Source organism: Hemiscyllium ocellatum, chromosome 15 (genome assembly GCF_020745735.1).
Source record: "Hemiscyllium ocellatum isolate sHemOce1 chromosome 15, sHemOce1.pat.X.cur, whole genome shotgun sequence".
Classification (NCBI taxonomy): domain Eukaryota; kingdom Metazoa; phylum Chordata; class Chondrichthyes; order Orectolobiformes; family Hemiscylliidae; genus Hemiscyllium; species Hemiscyllium ocellatum.
Window position 1 is genome coordinate 35323263 of NC_083415.1, and position 22395 is coordinate 35345657.

The following is a 22395-nucleotide window of genomic DNA, read 5'->3' on the forward strand; positions in this document are numbered from 1 at the left end:
CTCTTCGGCCCAACAAGTCCACACTGACCTGCCACCCACCCATACCCAACACTACGGGCAATTTAGCATGGCCAATTCACCTGACCCACACATGTTTGGACTGTGGGAGGAAACCAGAGCACCCGGAGGAAACCCACGCAGACAACGTGCAAACTCCACACAGTCAGTCGCCTGAGGCGGGAATTGAACCTAGATCTCCGGCACTGTGAGGTAGCAGTGCTAACCACTGTGCCACCGTGCTGCCCAAACTGTTCTGAGAATAGCACTGGCAAATAGGGTGGAAATTGGACATGAGGGACAGTACAGGGACAGGTAGGCAGGTAATGAGGTGCTTTTAGTAAGATTCACAGTGGGAACTTTTGCTGGGTTTCACAGCAAGAAACTCTCCAAAACATCGCAATACAATTCTGACTTAGCCAAAGAAAACTTAAAGTTCAGCCCAGTGTTTCACGTCAGTGACCTTTCATCAGAACTGTAGCTAAATATTTATATTTCCGCAAATACAAATAATATAATTGATGGAATTTATCCCTCCCTGGTGTGTGAGAGACATGGTGAGATTGCATCTCATTGAAACTACTTGGTTTATTTTATTCTACAACCACATCCAATTCTCCTATCCTTCCCTGAGAAAGTTAATATGTGAATCAGAGCAGATGCCTCGTGACTGTAGCTCACCAGCTGCCTGTCCTAGTCATCATCCACTGTTTCTTCCCATCAATGTTCCACTTATATGCTCCACTTCGGCCTTGCAGCACCACTTACATAGATATTAGCATACCATTATGGCTGCTTTCGTACACCCTGCGCACTGCTTCAACATTTTACTTTGGAGCTCAGGAACACCTAACAGTTAAATGCTTTTTCCAGATCACTATGATTTTGACGTAGAGTCATGGGCCACCTGAAGGCTGGTGACCTCTTGGACAGTTAAAGTTAACTAGGTGCAACAACTACGAATCATAACTAATAGATCTGAGTGGTCGTGCAAGGGTAAAAATTGATCGGAACAGACAGGCTGTGTGATCGATAGTGAAACGAAAGAAAATAAAGACACAATACTACAAGGAGTACAAACAACAAAAGGTAGCTATGGAAGAACAGAAACTAGTTTGGAAACTAGTTAAATGATCCTGCTTGACTAAATGATTAAAACTAATTGGAATCCCATGACCCATCCAACATACAAAGGGAGTGATGATTTAATCCCTGTCCTCCCCTTCTCTTCTTTTTGATTATGCATCATTGCCCTTTGTCGAGAAGGACACTGCTAGTCTCTGGCTACTCTGGTATTTCCTTTCTTCCTGGTGGTGGAATACAAATAAAGATTGACACATTTGTTGTTCTTCACTGTGTACTACATGACATGGATGCTGATATAAAATAAGCACTATTTTCTCCCACTAATATGGGAGAAAAAGGGCACAAAGAGACCGGTAGGAAAAAGAGATGAAAGAAAGGGCAAGGCCTTAGTATTAGTCCACTGAATTCATGTAGAACTAACAATGTGCATAAATCAGTTGATAGAAAAGTAAAAGATGTCCAAAGGAATGTTGGCTGGACCAACATTAACAACCCATGAAGCAAGCAGAAACAATTAAAAGAGAAATTATTTGGGCAGTGGATAATTATCAGAGCTGAGATGTACAGAGGGAATTTCTATATTGCAACTGTATCCTTTATCTGCTGTTCTAGAGTATGAATCATTGGATGTGGAACTATTTGTACATTTCACTCTCACTATGAGTAAAGAATAAGCAGAAAGTTAAAAACTGAGATTGAAAGGAAGTTTTCACAAGTTGTAAGAGAGAGAGAGAGAGAGAGAGAGACCACCAGGGTTTTGTGATTTTTTTTATGTGTTTATGAATTTAAGTGTCCATAGTATAGGAACTAAATGTTAACCCTTTGTGGTTTGTATGAGTCTTTATTTGTTAGCTGTTAATTGTTGCCTTGTGTGATTTGTGTATTTTTCTTCCCTGGAGCTCAAGATGAGGAGATACTGAGTTTCACTTATATTTTGAGAGTGTATGGTGATGTGAAAGCGTGGTGTGTAGCTGTTTTAGTTTGGAACACATATGGTTAAGTTAATGTCCCACTAAGAAACCATTAGTACAGGGTACTTGCAAAACCACATAACTAATTACAGTCAAACAAAATCAATTGAAGAAAGAAAAATCAAGATAAATAAAAATTTATTTCCTCTTTCCTTTAAACATTGATTTTATCTATAATGAATTTAATTTGAGGAGAGTGTCTTGGATAAATGGTTAATTTCAGAACTTTCATTATTGAATTATCATTTTTGTATTTTCATTTTCTGGCCAGAGTGAACTTCCAAATATCATGTTAACATAATGAAATGATGCTCTTGAGAAATAGGGAAAAATTGGAATTTTGGAAAAGCAATTCTCTTGAAACAAAATTGTGTGATTGTATGTTCTAAAATTTGAGAAAACTGATTTTAGCACTGACCTACAAACTACCAGCTTCTGCTGCTGGCATTGTTTTCTTCTCACACAGGGTCTTTAGTTTTCTGTTCAGGCTGTCAGTCCCCATGGTTTGCAATTTGATACAGATGAGGAGGCAGATAGCTTGTCCCAGTGAGAAGCACTGAACACTCAAGGGGTGGACATATCAAAGTTATGCCTACAGCATCTGTCAGAGGTTGAAGAGGCAAAGGCACTACATGTATTTCAAGCAAATGGCTATGTTTTGTTCCTACTCATAAAAGGAACAAGAAAAAGGGGGCATAGACTTAAAGAGATCTGCAAAAGACGCAAAGGTAAAGTAAGGAGAAATATTTTCACTCAGTGAGTAGTTAGGATCTGGGATACATTGCCTGCAATTGTGTTAGAGGTAGATTCAATTGAGTCAAGAGTGTGGTGCTGAAAGAGCACTGCAGGTCAGGCAGCATCCAAAGAGCAAGAAAATCGATGTTTCAGGCAAAAGCTGATTTTCCTGCTCCTCGGATGCTGCCTGACTTGCTGTGCTCTTCCAACACCACACTCTTGACTGTAATCTCCAACATTTGCATTCCTCACTTTAAATTGAGACATTCAAGAAAGCATTGATCATCATGTATTCTGGATTGTGGACTTAAATAATTATATAAAGGGGCTGAAAGCAGGGAAACAGTGAAGATATGGAGCTGCAGAGACAGCAATATAAAAGAGAAACTGAAGAATAGGGGTATGTTTGTGTGTCTCAGGTAGAGCCTACAACTCACTCCCAATAAAACAAAGTTAGAATATTGCAATTTCAGATCAACAGTCACCAGCACAATAATTACAATAATTACAAAAATGTCAGACTCTCCATCCAAAGTGGGAAGAGTAAGTTTCCATTTCTTCCTTCGAGGGCAAAGTAAAACTCTTGGAATTTGAACCCAGCTATGGACAATATTAGTAATCATACCACCATTGTTTCAGTAATGCAATCTAACTGACTTCAAATTGCATTTCATTAGTAGGAGAATGTACTTTACTATTCATGACCTCAAGCAATCATGATCATTAGTGTGTGAATCAACTGTCCCCTTCTCATGCCAGTTAAGCAAATATAATCAAAGACATTGAAATGTGACACCTGAGGTTTCTGCTTCACTAACACGTACACTGGCCAGTTCTGGAAGCAGTATTTCACAGCTGATACTCTTGCATACTGAACTGTAAGTATGCAAAAACATGGTATGTGATGCAGAAGGAAGACCTTTCTTTGGGAGAGAAGGGCTATTATGATAGCTGACTGCAGAATTTTTTTCCTCTGTACCATGAAAGCCGTCGCTGTGCAATCTACATTTGGGTAAGATGATAATATTTCAGAGGGCTTTCTTAAGGCATGACAATGACCTCCTTGGGAGGCATCCATGTTTCACTGTGTCAGAATACACTGTGAGGCTTCATTGTTATGGAATGTAAGGGGTCAGGAGTTCCTTCAATAGAATTGAATTATCCTTCTGGAATTCCCCACAGATTATTTGCTCACTCATTTCACATAGAGGTCACCATGGCTGGAGTTCTTACAGCCATAGTTCAATTCCAAGGAGAATGTAGAAAGAGATCACAGCTAGGCAGCCCATCCTACCAAGAGTCTCCTGCCCAAAAGCAGACTCATCCTGCTCAGATTGAACCCTGGCAAGCTTTGAAATTTCTGTAAACTCTGTTTTATCTGTTTGTATAATGACCAAATTGACAATGTATGTCTAAGTACAACCATGTATATGAGTTTTCAATAATTTTTAATCTTTGGGGGAAAGGCAGATGTTGTGTTTTGTCTCATAGTCAATATGTCAGTGTGTCTTGAAGCGACATTCTAATCCCTATATCATAGCAAATGAACTTGAAATGTGTTGCTCTGTGTAGTTTAATAACTGGATTTGCCTGTGGATGTCATGTTTGTACATAAAGTTAGCTGTTAAAAAATCAGTTAGATTCTTTAATACCACTATATTTAAGCCTAATTTGATCTCTAATGAGGGACTGTATACACATTGAAGCTTCAAATACCCTAGTGGAGGGAAAGAAAATCACCATCACCCTCCTGAACAATACTAATAGCTCACTGGGGAAGAGTGTTTTCACAACCCAAATCAACAAGTGAGTTTTCAGTACAGGAAATTAGGTGCATTGACCTTGATTTTATATCAACTGATAAAATATTTTATTGCAGACATAAAAATAGAACTGTATCTGTAATTTTCTAATAATCTAGTCACTGCTTTGAAGTATCACAATTGTTCTAAGGAAGGAAATATTAATTCTGCTTTCTCTCCACAGAGGCTGCCAGACAAGCTGAGTTTTTCTAGCATTTCCTGTTTTTGTTTCAGATTTTCTGCATCTGCAGTTCTTTATTTTATTGTAGTGGTTAACTCACAGCCACATCTCTTCCAGGTATGCTCAACTTGAAGAAGTTATTTCCTCTAAAAAGGTTTCTATTCCAACCTTTCTTGTTGGTCACCATCATTACTTTCATCGTCGCTTCTCCTGTTTGACAAGGTATTCACCAGAACTTGCTTCAACAGCCACATCACAGTCCTTAGTGTCTGCCTCTAACTCAGACTCACCACATGTAGATTGTAACTGAAGTTTCAGCCTTTGGGTTTTGAATCCATCCAGCATCACAGATATCTCTGTGATATTCAACGTTCCTTAGAACACTGTTCTTGCTGTATCCTGAGATCCACACTCAATGCAATGTTACGAAATACACACTCTCAACCTCTCTCTTGCCATCTGCACTGCCTTACACTATTCTCAGAGCTGCCCTGTCCCCCAGTTCCACTTTATTCCCCAGCTTGTTCAACATTTTAACAAGAAATGTTTTCTCTTCCTTTCAGGCATTCAGGAACGCCATCTGCAACAACTCAGATTCGCACGACCTTCTGGAACCTTCCTCCATTTCCCTTCCCTCTGTCTCTATCCCTTCTCCTAAACTCACCTCTTGTCGGGTCTTTGCTATCCCTTCTGACCTTCTGCTCTCTGATGCTGAACCTTCTGTACTCAGCAAAGATCTTAGTTTTATGTACCTGCAACCCCATCTCAATGAATTTTGGACAGAACATGATGCTGACCTCTTCTTCCTTCACCTATGCCTCTGGTCTATTTCTTTGGACAAGTGGTCTCTCCTTATCCCACAGACACCTTTACTCATCTCCAACACTCTCCCTCCACTTGGCCCCTCCCTCAGGCCTTTTATCTGCTTTTGACCTGATCACTGAGAACTGTTGACATGACATTGGTTGCCTTAATTTGTCTACCCCAACTTGCCCATTTGAACTTCTTCCTCCGAACTGACTGCACTCCGTGCTCTCAGATCTAACCCTGACTTTGTCATCAAGCCTACTGACAAGTGTGGTGCTGTTGTTGTCTGGTGTACTGACCTCTACACTGCAGAGTCTGAGTTCTAGTTGTCAGACACCTCCTGCTATCTCCCCATGGGCTGTGACCTCACCATTGACCATCAGACCACCGAGTCCACAACGGTCATTAACCTCATCTGGGGATATCCTCCCAACTGCTCATAGTTCCTCAATCTCTTTTGGCCGTTTCTCCCTTCTTCCAAAAAAAGCCACAAGCAAGACTTCATAGGCAGATGAATTGTCTCTGCCTTTCCTGCCTCAGGATCTTATCACTTCTGTTCTAAAGAAGAGTCACTGAACCTGAACTATTAACTCTGCTCACTTTCCACAGATGCTGCCAGACATGCTGGGGTTTTTCCAGCAATTTCTATTTTTGTTTTAGGATTTTTAGCATCCACAGTTCGTTGATTTATTAGATTAGATTAGATTACTTACAGTGTGGAAACAGGCCCTTCAGCCCAACACGTCCACACCGACCCGCCGAAGCGCAACCCACCCATACCCCTACATTTACCCCTTATCTAACACTACGGGCAATTTAGCATGGCCAATTCACCTGACCCGCACATCTTTGGACTGTGGGAGGAAACCGGAGCACCTGGAGGAAACCCACGCAGACACGGGGAGAATGTGCAAACTCCACACAGTCAGTCGCCTGAGGCGGGAATTGAACCCAGGTCCCTGGCGCTGTGAGGCAGCAGTGCTAACCACTGTGCCACCGTGCAGCCCATTTTAATGTTAAATTGTAATGCTGGGCGCTGAGCCATTTTAACTCTTAGCAACTTGATCATATCCCAGCCTGTCTGACTGCCTATTTAGACTAATGGTTGTTGCTTCATTAGACCTCTGGTACCCAAAGTTAAAGCTCAATTATTAATGTTACCTTGTAGTCAATTGTAATTATACAGAAAATACTTACCTGTGCTTAACAGATCTCCCTCCCTTCACTGAGCTCTTTTATAGCAAGAAGGTGCTTTCTGCCTGTTAGTCATATGAGTGACAAAAAGTCTTTTATATAAATTGGCAAACTGAAATTATGAATTTAAACTAAATTAACTTAATGTGCTGGCCAGGTTTTCTCTTGAAGTCTCACCTTTCAACCCATTAGAAGGCATTCATAATCAGCCAATCCCCAATGTTTTGAAAGCCTCAGAAATGTTTAATTGGATTGTTTTGAATTTAACAGTCTCAGTGAACCCAAAGCCCATGCGCACACCCAGTGTCCCCTAGAGCCATATACAGTGATTTTCAGAACTCTGACAATGAGCTTCTTTTCCAGTCAGCATTCCCGCCCTACCCTTCCACTCCCCTTTTTCATTTTACACTTACATCCTCACTCACTTACTTCCTCTCTCACATAGTTTCAACTATTCCCTCTTGCCTGCTAATCTGATCTGACCTAAATACTGTCCTTGATTTCCAATATGTAATGCTGCTGGATATCATCAAGAAGGCTGTCTAAGCAGAAATTTCCTTCAGTTCTGTGTTGGATAGTCTGAAAGCCTTTATTGTCCATCACAAACCTCACTCTCTCTGGTCTGAGGCTCAATCGATTAGTTAGCTACTTTTCAATCCTAAATCTGAGATGAGACACAGACATCCACTCCATCACTAAAACTGCCTAATTCCATCTCTAACATTACCTATCTATTTATCTATATCCATATCTCAGCTCATCTACTGCTCAGCCCTCAATCATGATTTTATTACTTTCATAATTCAGATGGAATCACGTGATCGAACTTATGTTCTAAGCCCTGTGCGCCTCTTGTTTTGGAAGGGCCACCATATCGTGTGACACTCAGACACCTGACAGGTCAGCAACCAGCCTCCTTCTAGGTGGCAAAGGTTCTTGCCCCTCAGAGGCCAGCAGCTCTACCAAATCACAGCACCAATGACAATTTGATGGTTGCTAGTTTGATAGGAGTCGAGGTTCATTGCTGAATCCCAAGCTGAAGTTGAATGATGGAAGGAGGTAGATCGTAACAGTCAGCAACAAAGGATTGTTTGCCTTACAATGGGCATCCAGTTCTCAATGTTGTTTTTCTTATCAAACAGTGAGTCTTTGAATGGACTACCCCACACCCCCCTTGAACCACCACCCTCATTTGTTAATTATCCATTTAAAGAGTCAATTTATAGCAGGGTGGGATGGTTGTTCACAGACCTTCCACCAACTAGCTTTGGAGTGGAGGCAAGAATTGGTACAGTGCCTATTCACCACTCTCCTACCATATAAATGTTTCCACACTATCAGATCACCATGAGGGGGGTAGAAGATTCTGCTCTATGTAACTCAATTCTTTGCAGGGCAGTTTCCCACTTTTCAGCCTTCATGAACATGAACTCAGAAATTCAGCTGCTTAACTCCTGTCTGAACTTCATGCCTTAGGTGAACATACATTTGTATTTAACAAAAGTTTCCTACTAAGATGGTTGGTACCTCACATCTTGATACTGTTCATATAACTATTATTGCTGCATTAAGATGATTGCTGAGGGCCAGAAATCTTCAGAGCCCCTTGGAACCAAGATGATACTCATTCCTAACTGCTGCAAAGACACACAGGTCTGGTTGTCAACAATCTGTTGCTCAATTCTAAGATGTGACTGTCCTATTTTAGTAACCATTTCCTCCAGTTCTGCCATTACATCTTTAAATGGTAGAAGATTTTCCTTGCTGCTGTTAGAGAAGATGCACAAAACTCTTGTGATTGCTTACATAAGTTAGTGGACTCCACGACTGACACTGCCAAGGCCTAACTTAGTCATTCTCTCTGATGTGGCTGTGATCGTTGCTCCTTCCTGATAAGAAGTTTAGACATGAGCACATCTGGTGCACAACTGGTTTAGCTATCTGTCAATGAAGCTACTGTTTTGATGCTATTGAGTTTCAATTCCGCTTATTTTAAACTCACTGCTATAAACTCATCTCTCTATATTCCCCAAAGGAGTCATCACAGCACCTTCCCAAACAGGATAACAGCTTGTCCCAAATTGTTGTTAATATTAATTCCATTCTAAATGACATGTACAAATATAATCATTTCTACTTTTGATTTAAATATATTTATTGATGTTTTTGGAATACAATCAAAATGTAAACATAATTTGAAACACAGTCGTAAATCCTTAAATAACTAGACAGACTGCTCACTGATTAAAGTTAGTCTGGTAGTATTAATCAAACTCAAAATAAACAGTATGCTACAATTAATAAGTACATTTATAATATTAAACCATATTTAATTCTGGGCATTTAGTACAATTATTTTGTGAATATATTCATGTATTAAATGATGTTGAATGAGAAATATTCAGATTCTAACATCTACATCTCCCAGGATTACGTTGAGCGACATGACAAAATTTGCCCTTGCATCCAAAGGGTATTTCATAAAATCTCAATTAATTATGTATAGAGGCAAAATACCAAATTACAGTACTCATCTATTCATATTGATTTAAGAATGAAGATGCCATAAACCAAAAAGGTATAAAAAAATTCATTTGACAAATGATTGGAACTCTGCCTTAATAGTAAACACTTTCAGTCTTTAGTAATACATAAGCATTCTTCATGGAATAGTGCACACCAGAACTTACACTACCATAACTATGAAATGGAAAAATGCTTCTGTTCTTGATCAACTTGAAATGGACTTTGGTTTAGTTATTTTAAATTTATTCTCACAAATTAGAAAAGTTTCTTCCATAACTGTAAATCATTTAAGGCAGGTATTGCAATTCACCGTCAGATTCAAATTCTGATTCAACCTCAGATTCAAATTCTGATTCTCCTAGTTAAAACAAAATTTTTAAAACATTAATAGCAACAACAGGAACCAGAAATCAGATTAAACATTTCTTATAAAATGGCTTTATGTGGAATGATGCACGGTGGCTCAGTGGTTAGCACTGCTGCCTCACAGCGCCAGAGAGCCAGGTTCAATTCCCACCTCAGGCAACTCTCTGTGTGGAGTTTGCACATTCTCTGTGTGGGTTTCCTCCCACAGTCCAAAGATGTGCAGGTTAGGTGAATTGGCCATTCTAAATTGCCTGTAGTGTTAAGTGGATTAGTCAGGGTAAGTGTAGGGGAATGGGTCTGGGTGGGTTGTACCCTGGAGGGTCAGTGTTGACTTGTTGGGCCGAAGGGCCTGTTTCCACACTGTAAGGAATCTAAAAAAAAATCCCAGTAACTGTTCTCACTAGGGTAACACTAACACTAAAGGATATTCAGACTTACCTCCTGGGTTGAATGTGCTGCAGGTAGAGACATCACAATGTCCTGTGGGACCTGGTGGCCCAGTGGTTCCAGGAAGACCTGGTAGCCCAGGACGGCCTGGTGGGCCAGGCAAGCCCTGAGGACCTTGTTTTCCACGTTTTCCTTCACCTTGAGAACCTATACAAACGTAAATACAAATTCAGTCAAAAAAAGAGTTACTGTATGTTATTGTGAAGTAAGAGTCTGTTTTACTTGTTTTACAGAAATGTCCTGGGTGGCACGGTGGCTCAGTGGTTAGCACTGCTGCCTCACACCTCTTGAATCTTAAATTCAGCCTCTCTTGAATTTAGGTATGCATTTGATGCTGGCACTGGACAAGAGGAGCAAACGGTTTTGTCATCAGCACTTCCCCTTTCTCGCTGAACCTCAGTCAAATTAACTATTGCATATACAGTAACTATTTTGAATTAAATTGGCAGGAATTTATTCATTGTACAAAACAGTGAAAACTGTCGACAAGTATTTTCTTCTCAGAATGAAGAGGAAGATGGAATAGAGGAGGTCACCATCAAGGAGAATGCATAGATCATTTATTTTATGATCTGTACAGATTAGTGGAGAAACATGACTATGACAATTAAATGTCAGAGTTCAGAAAATACAGAATTGTCATTCGAATTGCTTATGACATGTTGTCACAGCTATGATAGTCAAGTGAGGATTTCACTCCAGAGAAAGCCATACAGGTAGAGAATGAAGTTTAAGCTTGGAAAGAGAGAAGATCAACTTTATCACGGGGATCAGCAGAATGCATTAATTCTTCATAAAAATCCATAAAAGCCACACTTGAGAAACTATTACAGTGAGTAGGACAGACACCAGATTTTAAAGATTCATGCCAATACTGTGGAGCAATCATAGAGAGAGGCCAGCTATTACAAAGGAATGCTTGATCTGTGACACAACGGATCACTTCCAGAAAACATGCAATTAGGACACAGTCACAGAAAAGAAATAAATTCAATATGTACCCACACAAAAAAGATTAATAGGTAAAATAGTCCACAATTGAGAAAATGCCTTAAATATTCTTCAGGGAAATAGCTGATCCAGTCCTAGTCTTTTCAAGTTTGACAGATGAGTGAATGTGAATTTGTCAGAAAGTTAACCGCAACGAAAACCACACAGGTGTCATACAGCTAACAACAGTGCATATAATTTAAAATTAGAGTTATGCTACGAGTAACTCTTAATTAAAGGAGCATCATATAGTATAAAACCTCTCCTGACTCCAATCAAGAATTTTCACTCTTGAGGAGGAATATATATCTTGTTTCAAACATTTCCAAATTGCAAAATGAACCAAACTAGTTAAGAAACAACTAGTCATGGAGCAATCGGTCAACTGATAGATTCCATAGGATACACTAAACTCACGGTGGAATCCAAATAGAAGACAGGTGCCACTGCAATTGGCCATATTGGCTTAAGAAGTTTGTTTCTTTTCATCAAGAAAAGAGATGGTGGCCAGCAAGCAATGATTGGCTTAACAAAATATAACATGAACATAAGTGACCAAGAATATTTCAACACTCATTGGAGCTGTGTCAAAGTTGGACAATCCAAAGATCCAGTGGGTTGACTATGAAAATGCTTTGAGCACTGACAGGTTTTCACAATCATGGGTAGCTTACTGGTGTATGAGGGAGGATTGGTTATTTTAGTGCTATGACAATAGATATTGACATTCCTTACATTTAACTTCAAAATATGTTGTGTGTTTTTTTAAAGAGAAGGATTACTATATAAAAAAAACTGAAGATTTAAATTCAGTAACTATCTGGAAAAGTCCTGTATGAAGCCAATGGAATGTCATACATGTAATTTATCAGGGAAACTTCAAAACAGGAGAGACTTACCTACAAAGATAATGAGGGCTGATGACTCCCTGTTCAACAGCAAGCCGTGTGAATTACAGTCCAAAATGCAAACACATTTTATATCTTGCTTTTGGATGACTAACAAGGAGAGGACTTCAAATCCGCTTCAACTCTATTGAGCATGAGTGTGTTATGATGGTCAAAGTCAAGGAACTATCCCTTAGTTACGCTGCGTTGCAGATAAAGATCCTTTATAACTCCAAATGATACAAACCAATTAAAAAGGAAATAGGACAACAAAAGATTCTCTCATACCCTAAGAATTGAATTTCAATTATTGTTAAAAGGCATTAGAATGACCAAATCTTAACCAATCTGCACAATAAAGCATTGCGAAGCTGACTATCCACCTATGAACATCAATGCTCCACTGTAACAGGGGCGACATACAATGATCCTCTTTCACAAATGATTCCACAACAGTCTCATATATTTATGGTTTTTAAACCTTTATTCTTTGCATTTGTCTCATATTTCTATTCTGCATGTACGAGCACTGCATTACAAATTCTTGACACAGTAATTAATAACCTCATCATCATTAGGAAGGCAATTAAATTGGCTCCATATAAAACTTGAAAGAAAGGTATCTCTAAAGAAATGGATGCTATTCAAAATAATCTTGTTGCTACCAGCCTTGGGATCACGGGTGAATAAAGAATGGGAGCCAGTAAATTCCTCCTCACCTGAAAGCTTAACAGGTTGAGATATCATGTCTGGATCTAAATTAAATTGTGAACCTTACCCAGGATCTGATCACAACAAATTTAGGGCTTTTGCCATGATTTGAACCCAAGGCAGAAATGTAAGTGTTAGAGCAGGTCCAATCAGTTAGACCCAGAAAAGCTGGCCTATGTTCAGAAGGATATCAGTGACTTAAGGGTCCTGACGAAATTAAAGTTTAAAAATGTCTTAAGCACTATCCACCATGCAACTATGATCTTGTGCTATAAATTCAGTGTCTTATGATCCTCCTCCACTACCTACCTGACAAAGGGGCAGTGCTCCAAAAGCTAGTGTTTCCAAATAAACCTACTGGACTATAACCTGGTGTTGTGTGATTTTTAACTTTGTAATACTGTAGTTAGCAGGTGGCATGCAAAAAAGAATCTTTTTAAAGACAAGAGTCTCTTTTCATGAGTCTAATAGCATTCTGCCTCTATCCTAAAAAGAGATGGATAGGACCAAGTAACCCCATGTTGAGCAATAATGCAGGCAGTTTAATACAACAAAGTAAGGATTGCTCATATACCATTCTATGTTAAGTAGAGGCAAAACCCAGATTAATTAATACAATTTTTAAAAAATAATTAATAAAACCCAGATTACTGGATGATACAATGCAGGGCTGGAAGTGGGGGGGGGAACCTGTAAGCATTTTTTGAGTGGATGATTTAAATCAGCTAAATATTCTTCCTCATCTAACTTACCTGGTGGCACTGCTTGCTGAATGTATTTTCTCTCCTCATCTAGCATTAATTCATTCATGTTTAAATATGCAGTAAGCTTATATAGCAATTAAACTAAATGAGATTCAGTAATCAGTTGACGTAATTAAATTGGTAAAGCTCTTCTTGTAGTTATCTGGAGTAATCTAGAGCTAAAAGACTCAATTATTCATATTTAATACTGTAGCAAAGGCACAGGTGAATTAATTCTGCTTGGGTTATTAAAATCTAAAATAAAATCTTTCCATTTTGAAAAGAAAAGCTTTTAATTGCACAGGTGACTTGGTGATGGAAAAACCTTTTGGTTGCATGGGAAAGCACTTCCAGATAGAAGTAATAAAAAGCACGTCATTGTATGGGTGACTTGGTGGTGGCATAAAAAACAATTTGCTTGTGAGTGGTAATGCCTGGAGGCCTGGATTCAAGTCCCACCTGCTCCGGGGATGTGTATAACAGTTCTGAGCTGGTTGATTAAGGGAAGGAAAGGCTTTTAGTTGTAACTAGAATCTAGGGTGTTTTGTACAATGTTGATGTTCTTATTTAAGAAAGAATGCTATTGAATTAGAAGCAGATTGAATTAGAAGGATTAACTTGACTAATTTCTGGGATGGGAAGGTAATATTATGTGCAAAGGTTGCATCTCTTTTCATTGAAGTTAGAAGAATGAGAGGTGATTTTATTGAAAACTACAAAATCCTGAGAGGTCCTGTTAAGGCACACGTTAAAAAATGCATGTACTGAAAGGGTAGAATCAGACTCCACGATTTAAAAATAAGGGTATCACATTTTAAATGATGAGACTCAGGCGACAGTCTGTGCAGAGTTTGCACATTCTCCCCGTGCCTGCGTGGGTTTTCTCCGGGTGCTCCAGTTTCCTCCCACAGTCCAAAAATGTGCAGATTAGGAAAATTGGCCATGCTAAATTGCCCGTGGTGTATAGGGTAAATGTAGGGGAATAGGTCTGGGTGGTTTGTGGGTCAGTGTGGACTTGTTGGGCCGAAGGGCCTGTTTCCACACTGTAAGTAATCTCATCTAATAAAAAACTTGTTTTTTTTCTCTCTCAGACAATCATATGTCTGTGAAACTTTCTTCCCCAGAGTGGTGGAGGCAGGGTCGATGAATATTTTTAAAGCAGATATATATAGATACGTGACTAACAAGGGAGCCAAAGAATATAGGGAGTAGACAGGAAAGTGGAATTAAGGCCACAATCAGATCAGTAATGTTCTTATTAAATAGCAGAGCAGATTCAAAGAGCCAAATTATCTATTCTTGCTCTTAATTTGTTTGTATGTTCATTCATCTGTATGAACTCTCTAAATCTGAATAATGTCATAAACCCCACAATTTCCATGTACTTTCAACATGAATTTTAGCCAAGCTTTGTAAACCTTAATTTCATTACCTGGAGACCCTCTTGGTCCCTCAGACCCTGGAGCACTGACTCCTGGGCTACCTTTCTCTCCTTTATCACCTGGTTTACCTGTTGAAAATAAAAATATGTTTAGACAAATATAAAATTACACAAATTGGCAAAAACTGGTAACTCTCCAAACGTAAACGATCCAGTTTGTTTGATATCTGTATGAGGCAAATAATCATTTTGCATGAACATCATAGAGTAGATTTCACAAATTAACAATCTACATAAAACATTGTGTATTGTGCAACTGATGCTTAACATGGACACAATTGCTCTCTAATAAGGAGGGCCTTGATCATTTCAATGCCTGAAGTCAGTTAAGTATGCCCATTGTGCAAATCCTGGTTGAGGGGACAGTAACTTAACTCAGTAAAAAAAAATCAAGGACGAGGAAGGCCATTTCAGCTAGTTCGAGTTCATTTCATTTGTAGCCTCACTCTCCCAGTAAAGCCTATCTTTGAATTTCCCGAACTATCCCACTGAATCCTGTGTCTGCAGCACTTCTAGCAGCAGAGGGGAAGCTCAACATTAAATCTGCAGGTGCATCCAATTCTGCTTCTCTGGTTAAGTATGGTATATGGTACAATCATAATCCAAAGAGTTTTGTGGTGCAGTAATAACATTTATACCTCTTGGCCAGAAGGTCCAGGTTTACCTGCAAGTGAAACAGAGTCATAGAATCCCTGCAGTGTGGAAACAGGCCATTCAACCCAACAAGTTCACACTAACTCTCCGAAGAGCTTTCCACCCAGACTCACACATCCCGCCCTGCCCCACACCCCCTCCCCCCCTCCAACCCTGCATTTCCCATGGCTTATCCACCTAACCTACATATTCCTGTACACTATGGGCAATTTAGCATGGCCAATCCACCTAACCTGTACATCTTTGGATTGTGGGAGGAAACCAGAGCACCTGGAGGTAACCCAAGCAGACACAGAGAGAATGTGCAAACTGGAATCGAATCTGGGTCCCTGGCGCTGTGAGGCAGCCATGCTGCCATTTGACATCACATTTCTGAGCAGGGTGATTTTATGATACACTCATGTAGTCACTAAATACAATCCAATCTCAAGATTTCTTTTAACTGATCAACTAAGAATTAGTAGCAGAGGAGACACCTTTTACAGCAGGGACAATTTTGCATGAAGTCAGTAGATTCATAAAATCAGTTCTGGGTTGCTGACGGAAGGTGATCCACACCTATGTAAGTGAAAGTCAACAAATTTTATTAATTATTTACAATAAATGGCAAGGGAAGACATCTCTCGAACTCTTAATTCAGTCCTTGTTCCATGTGATCTAGTGCTGCGTTCATCAGGCACACACACAATACATTTCAAGGATTATGATAGATATCACATAGGAATTAGAATACTGGATGATTCTGTCCTTTTCAGCAATTGAGATAAATCATTACATTCACATTTTAGAGCTGAAGAATAGCTTGTTAATATGATATCGCAGATGAGCATTCAGCATGGAGCCCTCTGGCCTACCAAGCACTTGGAAGACACTATAAGCTTGAAGGTAAGCAGTGAACTCAAATGGACCCAAGGATCTCTTCATTGCCCTGCTCCATTTAAATTAACTTGGCAATTTCTTCCCCCTATTCACTATTGAAAAAAAATGCAGATTTGTTCTGCAGCAAGCACGTAATCTAGGATATTGATAGAAGTCATACAACTGAAACGCTCACTTTGTTCCTCTGATTACATATGCTGCAAGACCCACTAAGTACTTCCAGCATATTCTGCTTTTATGTTATCCATCCTGCAGATTTGAGTAATAGAGTCATAGAGATGTACAGCACAGAAACGGACCATTTGGTTAACTTGTCCATGCCGACCAGATATCCTATATAAATCTAGTTCCATTTGCCAGCACTTGGCCCATATCCCTCTAAACCCTTCCTATTCATGCACCTATTCAGATGTCTTTTAAATGATACAATTGTACCAGCCTCCATCATTTTCACTGCAGCTCATTGCATACACACACCACTCTCCACATGAAAAAGTTACCCCTCATGTCCTTTTCAAACTTTTCCCCTCTCACCCTAACCTACGCCTTCTAGTTTTGGACTCCCCCATCGCATGGAAAAGACCTTGTCTACTAATCCTATCCATACCCGTTGTGATTTTATAAACCACTATAAGGTCACTCCTCAGCCTCCGATGCTCCAGGGAAAACAGCCCCAGCCTATTCAGGCTCTCCCTATAGCTCAAAACTCTCCAACCTTGACAACATCATTGTCAATCTTTTCTGAACCCTTTCAAGTTTCACAACATCCTTCCTATAGGAGGGAGACCAAAATTGCACACAATATTCCATAAAAAGTGGCCTAAACAATGTCCTGTACAGCCACAACATCACCCCCCCAGCTCCTTTACTCAATGATCTTACTGTACAGGAAATGAGAACAAACATCTTTGTTTGCTAACTTAACTCTGGGAAGGAGTTAACTACTTCTGTATGCTGGGACTATTTTCCAGAAATGGAATAAGCTATTGTTAAAAATATAAACAAGAAGATGTAAAATACCTATTTCTCCTGGGTATCCAGCCTTGCCATCATCTCCTGGCATGCCTGGTATTCCAGGAGGCCCTCTGCTTCCTGGTGGTCCTGGTTTCCCTGGGCGCCCTATTTCTCCTGCTGGCCCCTGTATGATTCGGACAGGTGCTGGGTTCCTTGTAAACTCAGTCAGAATCGAATCAAATTTCATCATATGATCTAGAAGTCAATAATTAAAAGAACATGAGAATTACTCCAACAAAATAATGGTAACTTTTATAGTTGTCTGTAAACATAGAGTTAAAATGCACTCAGCTCTTTGGCTATCAGGTATTTTATCCCTGAAATTGTGAGATGATTGTCTAGAATGAAGTTTTATTCAGTGGCAATGCAGACTTTTCCAATTTTGAGGGATATTAACTTTTTGATGGATTCTTTAGGTTTTATACAACAAATTACCTGGGAAATTGCTAAATTACAATCTAAGCATCGGATTCAACTGATGTTCTATACAACAGGAAATGAATATTTGTTTCAATGGTGGCACAGAATAGGCTTTTTTGTTTAGTGTCCCAATATATGTAATACCTGATGTTCAGTTCTATTGCAATCAACATATATTGCTGTCTTGATGTCAGTGGTGTAATTTTGAAGCTCCCACACTCTAGCTTAATTCCCCCTCTTCACCTTTCACAGGACAGCGGAAAGCAGGACTATTGACCAATGCTAGTTACAGTGATCATCAGCTACTTACAAATTAGTTGCCTGGTTGTTTCTACTGGCTGTTGCTTTAATTCTACATGTATTTGTTGCTTTCCATAAACATTCAATGTTACCAAAATTTAGTAGTATAACAAGTAGCATAGAAGTTTTTGCTGACTATGGGAAGGTTGTAGCATACTGGCAATATCAGTGGTTTAGGTTAGGGACAGGGGTTCAAATCATATCATGGTAGATGATGAAATTTGAACAAACAAAAATAGAATTATAAAGTTGGCCTAACGGCAACTGTGTGACCAATCATTGCAAAAACTCATCTTACTCACTCATGGTTTTAGGGAAGGAAATTTGTCATTCTTACCAGGTCTGGTCTACATGTGACTCCACAGCAATGTGGCTGACTCCTAACTGCCCCTGGGCAATTGGGAATGAGCAGCAAGACCCACATTCCATGATTGAACAAAAATGTCTTCTACATAAACCCTCCTATTTCCAGACATCAAGAAGATCCACATTGAAACGTGTCAATTGATGCAGTCACAACCAAAACAATCAAAACGTAAAATCTCCATAGTCTCTGCAGATCACAGGTCAGAAGTCACTCAACACCAGGTTATAGTCCAACAGGTTTATTTGGAATCACAAGCCTTCTGAGGTGAAGTGAAGAAAAACACACAGGCACAGAAATTATAGGCAGATAGATCAAAAGATCATACAAATGGTGTGAGTGAGTGTTGACAGGCTGAATAATAAGTCTTTGCAGGTGATCAAAAATGTCAGACCATGTGAGTAAAGTGTCAACAGCTGAATAGTGAGTCATGGTATGACCTACAATCTGATTAATTGAGGCAGAGAGATAACTGCAAAAAAATTAAAAATGAAGTTGTGCTGGAGACAAACCAAATAACTGGAATAACATGGTAGGATAAGAGACCCATGCCGAAGGTCTAACCAAAGTGACAAGTAATCCAAAACTGTACAAACTAATTAAGGAAAAGAGTTCCTAACAAGTGATGATGACAAAATAGGACAGTAAGGAAGATTTTACTAATACAGAACAATATGGTGGGATTACATACAGTGTGACATGTAACCCCACCATGACCACCTGCAGAGGCTGACACTCCACTCACACCATTTGTATGCTCTTTTGATCTATCTGTCTAAATGTTCTGTGTCTGAAGTTCTTCACTTCACCTGATGAAGGAGCAGTGCTGCGAAAGTTTGTGATTTCAAATAAACCTGTTTGATTATAACCTAGTGTCATGTGACTTCTGACTTTGTCCACCTCAGTCCAACACCAGCATCTCCACATCATAGTTACCAGCCCACAGGGCTGTTTTCTCATTAGAGAGAGAGGGTGCAAGAGAGAAAGATGGCTGCTGATGGTACTATACTTTCATGTATTTGATTCTTTCCAGACTGGAACTGGAGAAATGTGAAACATCTCACACTTGTATAAGGGAGGTTATTGAGGCTTTCAAATCAAAGTGAGTTGACTACATTTCACATTGAATTGCCAGTGAAAGCAGGTAGAAAAAGCAAGGGGTTTTCTAAGATTGCTTTGTGCACTCTACTGATTCCAGTTCTTCAATATGCAGCTGACCTCTCACCATACAAGGCATATCCTGCAGGAGAAAGTCATCATTCTGGATGTCTACATTCTGCAGCAGTCATTGTGACAAATGCATGTCATAGAGTCATAGCGATGTACGTCATGGAAACAGACCCTTCGGTCCAACCTGTCCGTGCTGATATCCCAACCCAATCTAGTCCCACCTGTCAGCACCCGGCCCATATCCCTCCAAACGTTTCCTATTCATAAATCCATCCAGATGCCTTTTACATGTTGCAATTGTACTAGCCTCCACCACTTTTATATATTTCCCCTCTCACCCTAAACCTATGCCCTCTAGTTCTGGACTCCCCCACCCCAGGGAAAAGACTTTGTCTATTTACCCCACATTTACCAATGCCCCACATAATTTTGTAAACCTCTATAAGGTCACCCTTCAGTCTCCGACGCTCCAGGGAAAACAGCCCCAACCTGTTCAGTCTCTCATGAAGCAATACAGCAAACTAAAGGGCGATTACTAGGTGATGCATACTGTCCACTGAAAACAACAATCATAGTTTTTTGTTTGAGTGGATAGTATCTCAACTTCCAAAACAAAAGCTCTGATTTAAGCCCCACTCTGGGATTTGGTAGCCACAGAAAGTGCGTTCATAATGTGCTCAAACAGGTTAATCATCAAGCTGCAAATTCTTTCAACCTGCTTTTGGAATGTATGTTATGACCTGGTGAGGAAAATGTTCAGCTCCTTTCTTTTAAACCCTCTCAGTTGGGTCCAACACCTTTGTAATATAGGGACATGAACGTTTGACTCATGAAAACCCTCACTTATGAGTGTGATTCCATACAAGGGTGTAACTTTAAAACCTAACAATAAATGTTTCCTGTACTTATGAACAGCTAATTGATATTGCCCTGCATTGTGTTCCAACTTACATAAAAATAAACTTATAAATCAACTCAACAGAATTTGCTCACAACCCAGTGCTGGTCCATAAATGTCACACTCAATAAAATGTAATTGAATATACCAAATTGAAAACTCCAATGCCAATGTTTTCTGGAGTGAAAGGAAAAGGAATTTTATTATATACGACGCTGAAAGTAGTAATAAAACTGTAGCATAAGATACACATAAAGACAGATAAGAAGTGTAAAAATGGGGAGGGTGGGTGTCTATACGGACAAGAAGGTAAAAGTAGTTGAAATTTAAAGTTTCCAGAGTTGCAAGGGTGAAACTGGAGTCCTAACTATTTAGCTGCGTTCTGGTTTCCTCAGGATGGATGAACTTTGCAAATACTTTGACTTCTCAGTAGCAGTGATTTTCTAAAGATGCTTTCTCGCTGGTACTCGTTTCTGAGATAGAAAGAGAAAGAGAGAAAAGCACTTTCAAAATTCTTGCAGTAATCAGTTCATGTTGCTCTCTCTCTTCTTTGTTGCAGACAAGCTGATATACAGTTCCTTTGCGAATTCTGATGCTTGTGTCACAGTTCCATTCCAAACTGGATAGCCATAAGTAATCTTGTATCTCTCAAAATTTGACTGTATGATAAAAGCGTGAGTAAAAGAGAGATGCAAAATTATTGATGCATGACTGAGTTTCAGTGTCTCTTGATTAAAATTATAATTCCACTGGAATCAGTTTTGCATATTCCACGTGAGCTGCCAATGCTTGTCAAGTGATCACAGTAGCCATTTTAGGTCAGTAGTGTTCATTTTTAAACTATTTTGTCAATGAAAATCACAGGTATTAAAGTCAAATGATTGAATGTTGAATACTGATACGCCATTTTCATGATCAGCGGTGTTCTGCAGGAATCAGTGCTGGGTCCACTTTTGTTTATAATTTACATAAACGATTTGCATATGAGAATTTATGAGGTATTATAAGTAAGTTTGCAGATGACATCAAAATTGGTGGTACAGTTTACAGTGCAAAGGTTATCTAAGATTACAAAGGGATCTTAATCAATTGGGCCAATGGGATGAGGAGTGGCAGATGGAGATAAATTTGGGTAAATACAAGGCATTGCATTTTGGTAAAAGAAACAAGTGCAAGACTTAAACAGTTCATGGGAGGGCCCAGGGTAGTGATGTCGAACCTAAGGGTGCAGGTACATTGTTCTTTGAAAGTTGTATCACTTCAGAGGTGGTGAAGGTGATGTTTGGCACACTTGCCTTCACTCCACAGACCATTAAGTATAGGAGTTGGAATGTCACGTTGAGGTTGTACAGGACTTTGATAATACCACTATTAGAATACTGTGTACAGTTCGGGCCACCCTGCTAAAGGAAGGATATTATCAACTTGGAGAGAGTTCAGAAAATATTAACCAGGATGTTGCCAGTACTGAAGTGTTTGAGTTATCAGGATAGGTTTGGATTTTTTCCACTGGAGCATACGAAGTTGAGGAGTGACTTTATAGAGATTTTTGTAATCATGAGGGGCATAGATAAGGGGAATAGCATAGGTCTTTTTCCTAGAGCGGTTGAGTTCAAAAATTGCAGGCATATTTTTAAGGTGAGAGGAGAAAGATTTAAAACTAACTTGAGGGGAAACCTTTGCACACAGAAAGTATTCGTATGTGGAATAAATTACCAGAGCAAGTGGTAGATGCTGATACAGTTACAATATTTAAATACATTGGATAGGCTCATGAATGGGAAAGGTTTAAGTGCTAAAGGCCGGACAGCT

The 22395-nt window shown here is 39.5% G+C and overlaps 1 protein-coding gene across 4 annotated transcripts in view; it reads right to left on the reverse strand.

The window, feature by feature from the left end:
- Positions 1–22395, reverse strand: part of LOC132822938 (collagen alpha-1(XX) chain-like) — a 216384-nt gene that overhangs the window by 21522 nt on the left and 172467 nt on the right. For 3 of the 4 annotated variants that reach the window (XM_060836363.1, XM_060836366.1, XM_060836362.1), the window contains exons 45-48: positions 17438–17626; positions 14876–14953; positions 10104–10259; positions 9032–9657 (exon numbers count right to left, since the gene is read on the reverse strand). In XM_060836363.1, the coding sequence (XP_060692346.1) occupies positions 9587–9657; positions 10104–10259; positions 14876–14953; positions 17438–17626 (494 nt within the window). In that variant the 3' untranslated portion in view covers positions 9032–9586. Of the gene's footprint in view, positions 1–9031; positions 9658–10103; positions 10260–14875; positions 14954–17437; positions 17627–22395 lie in introns of those variants that run through there. The other variant, XM_060836364.1, reaches the window with a different exon arrangement.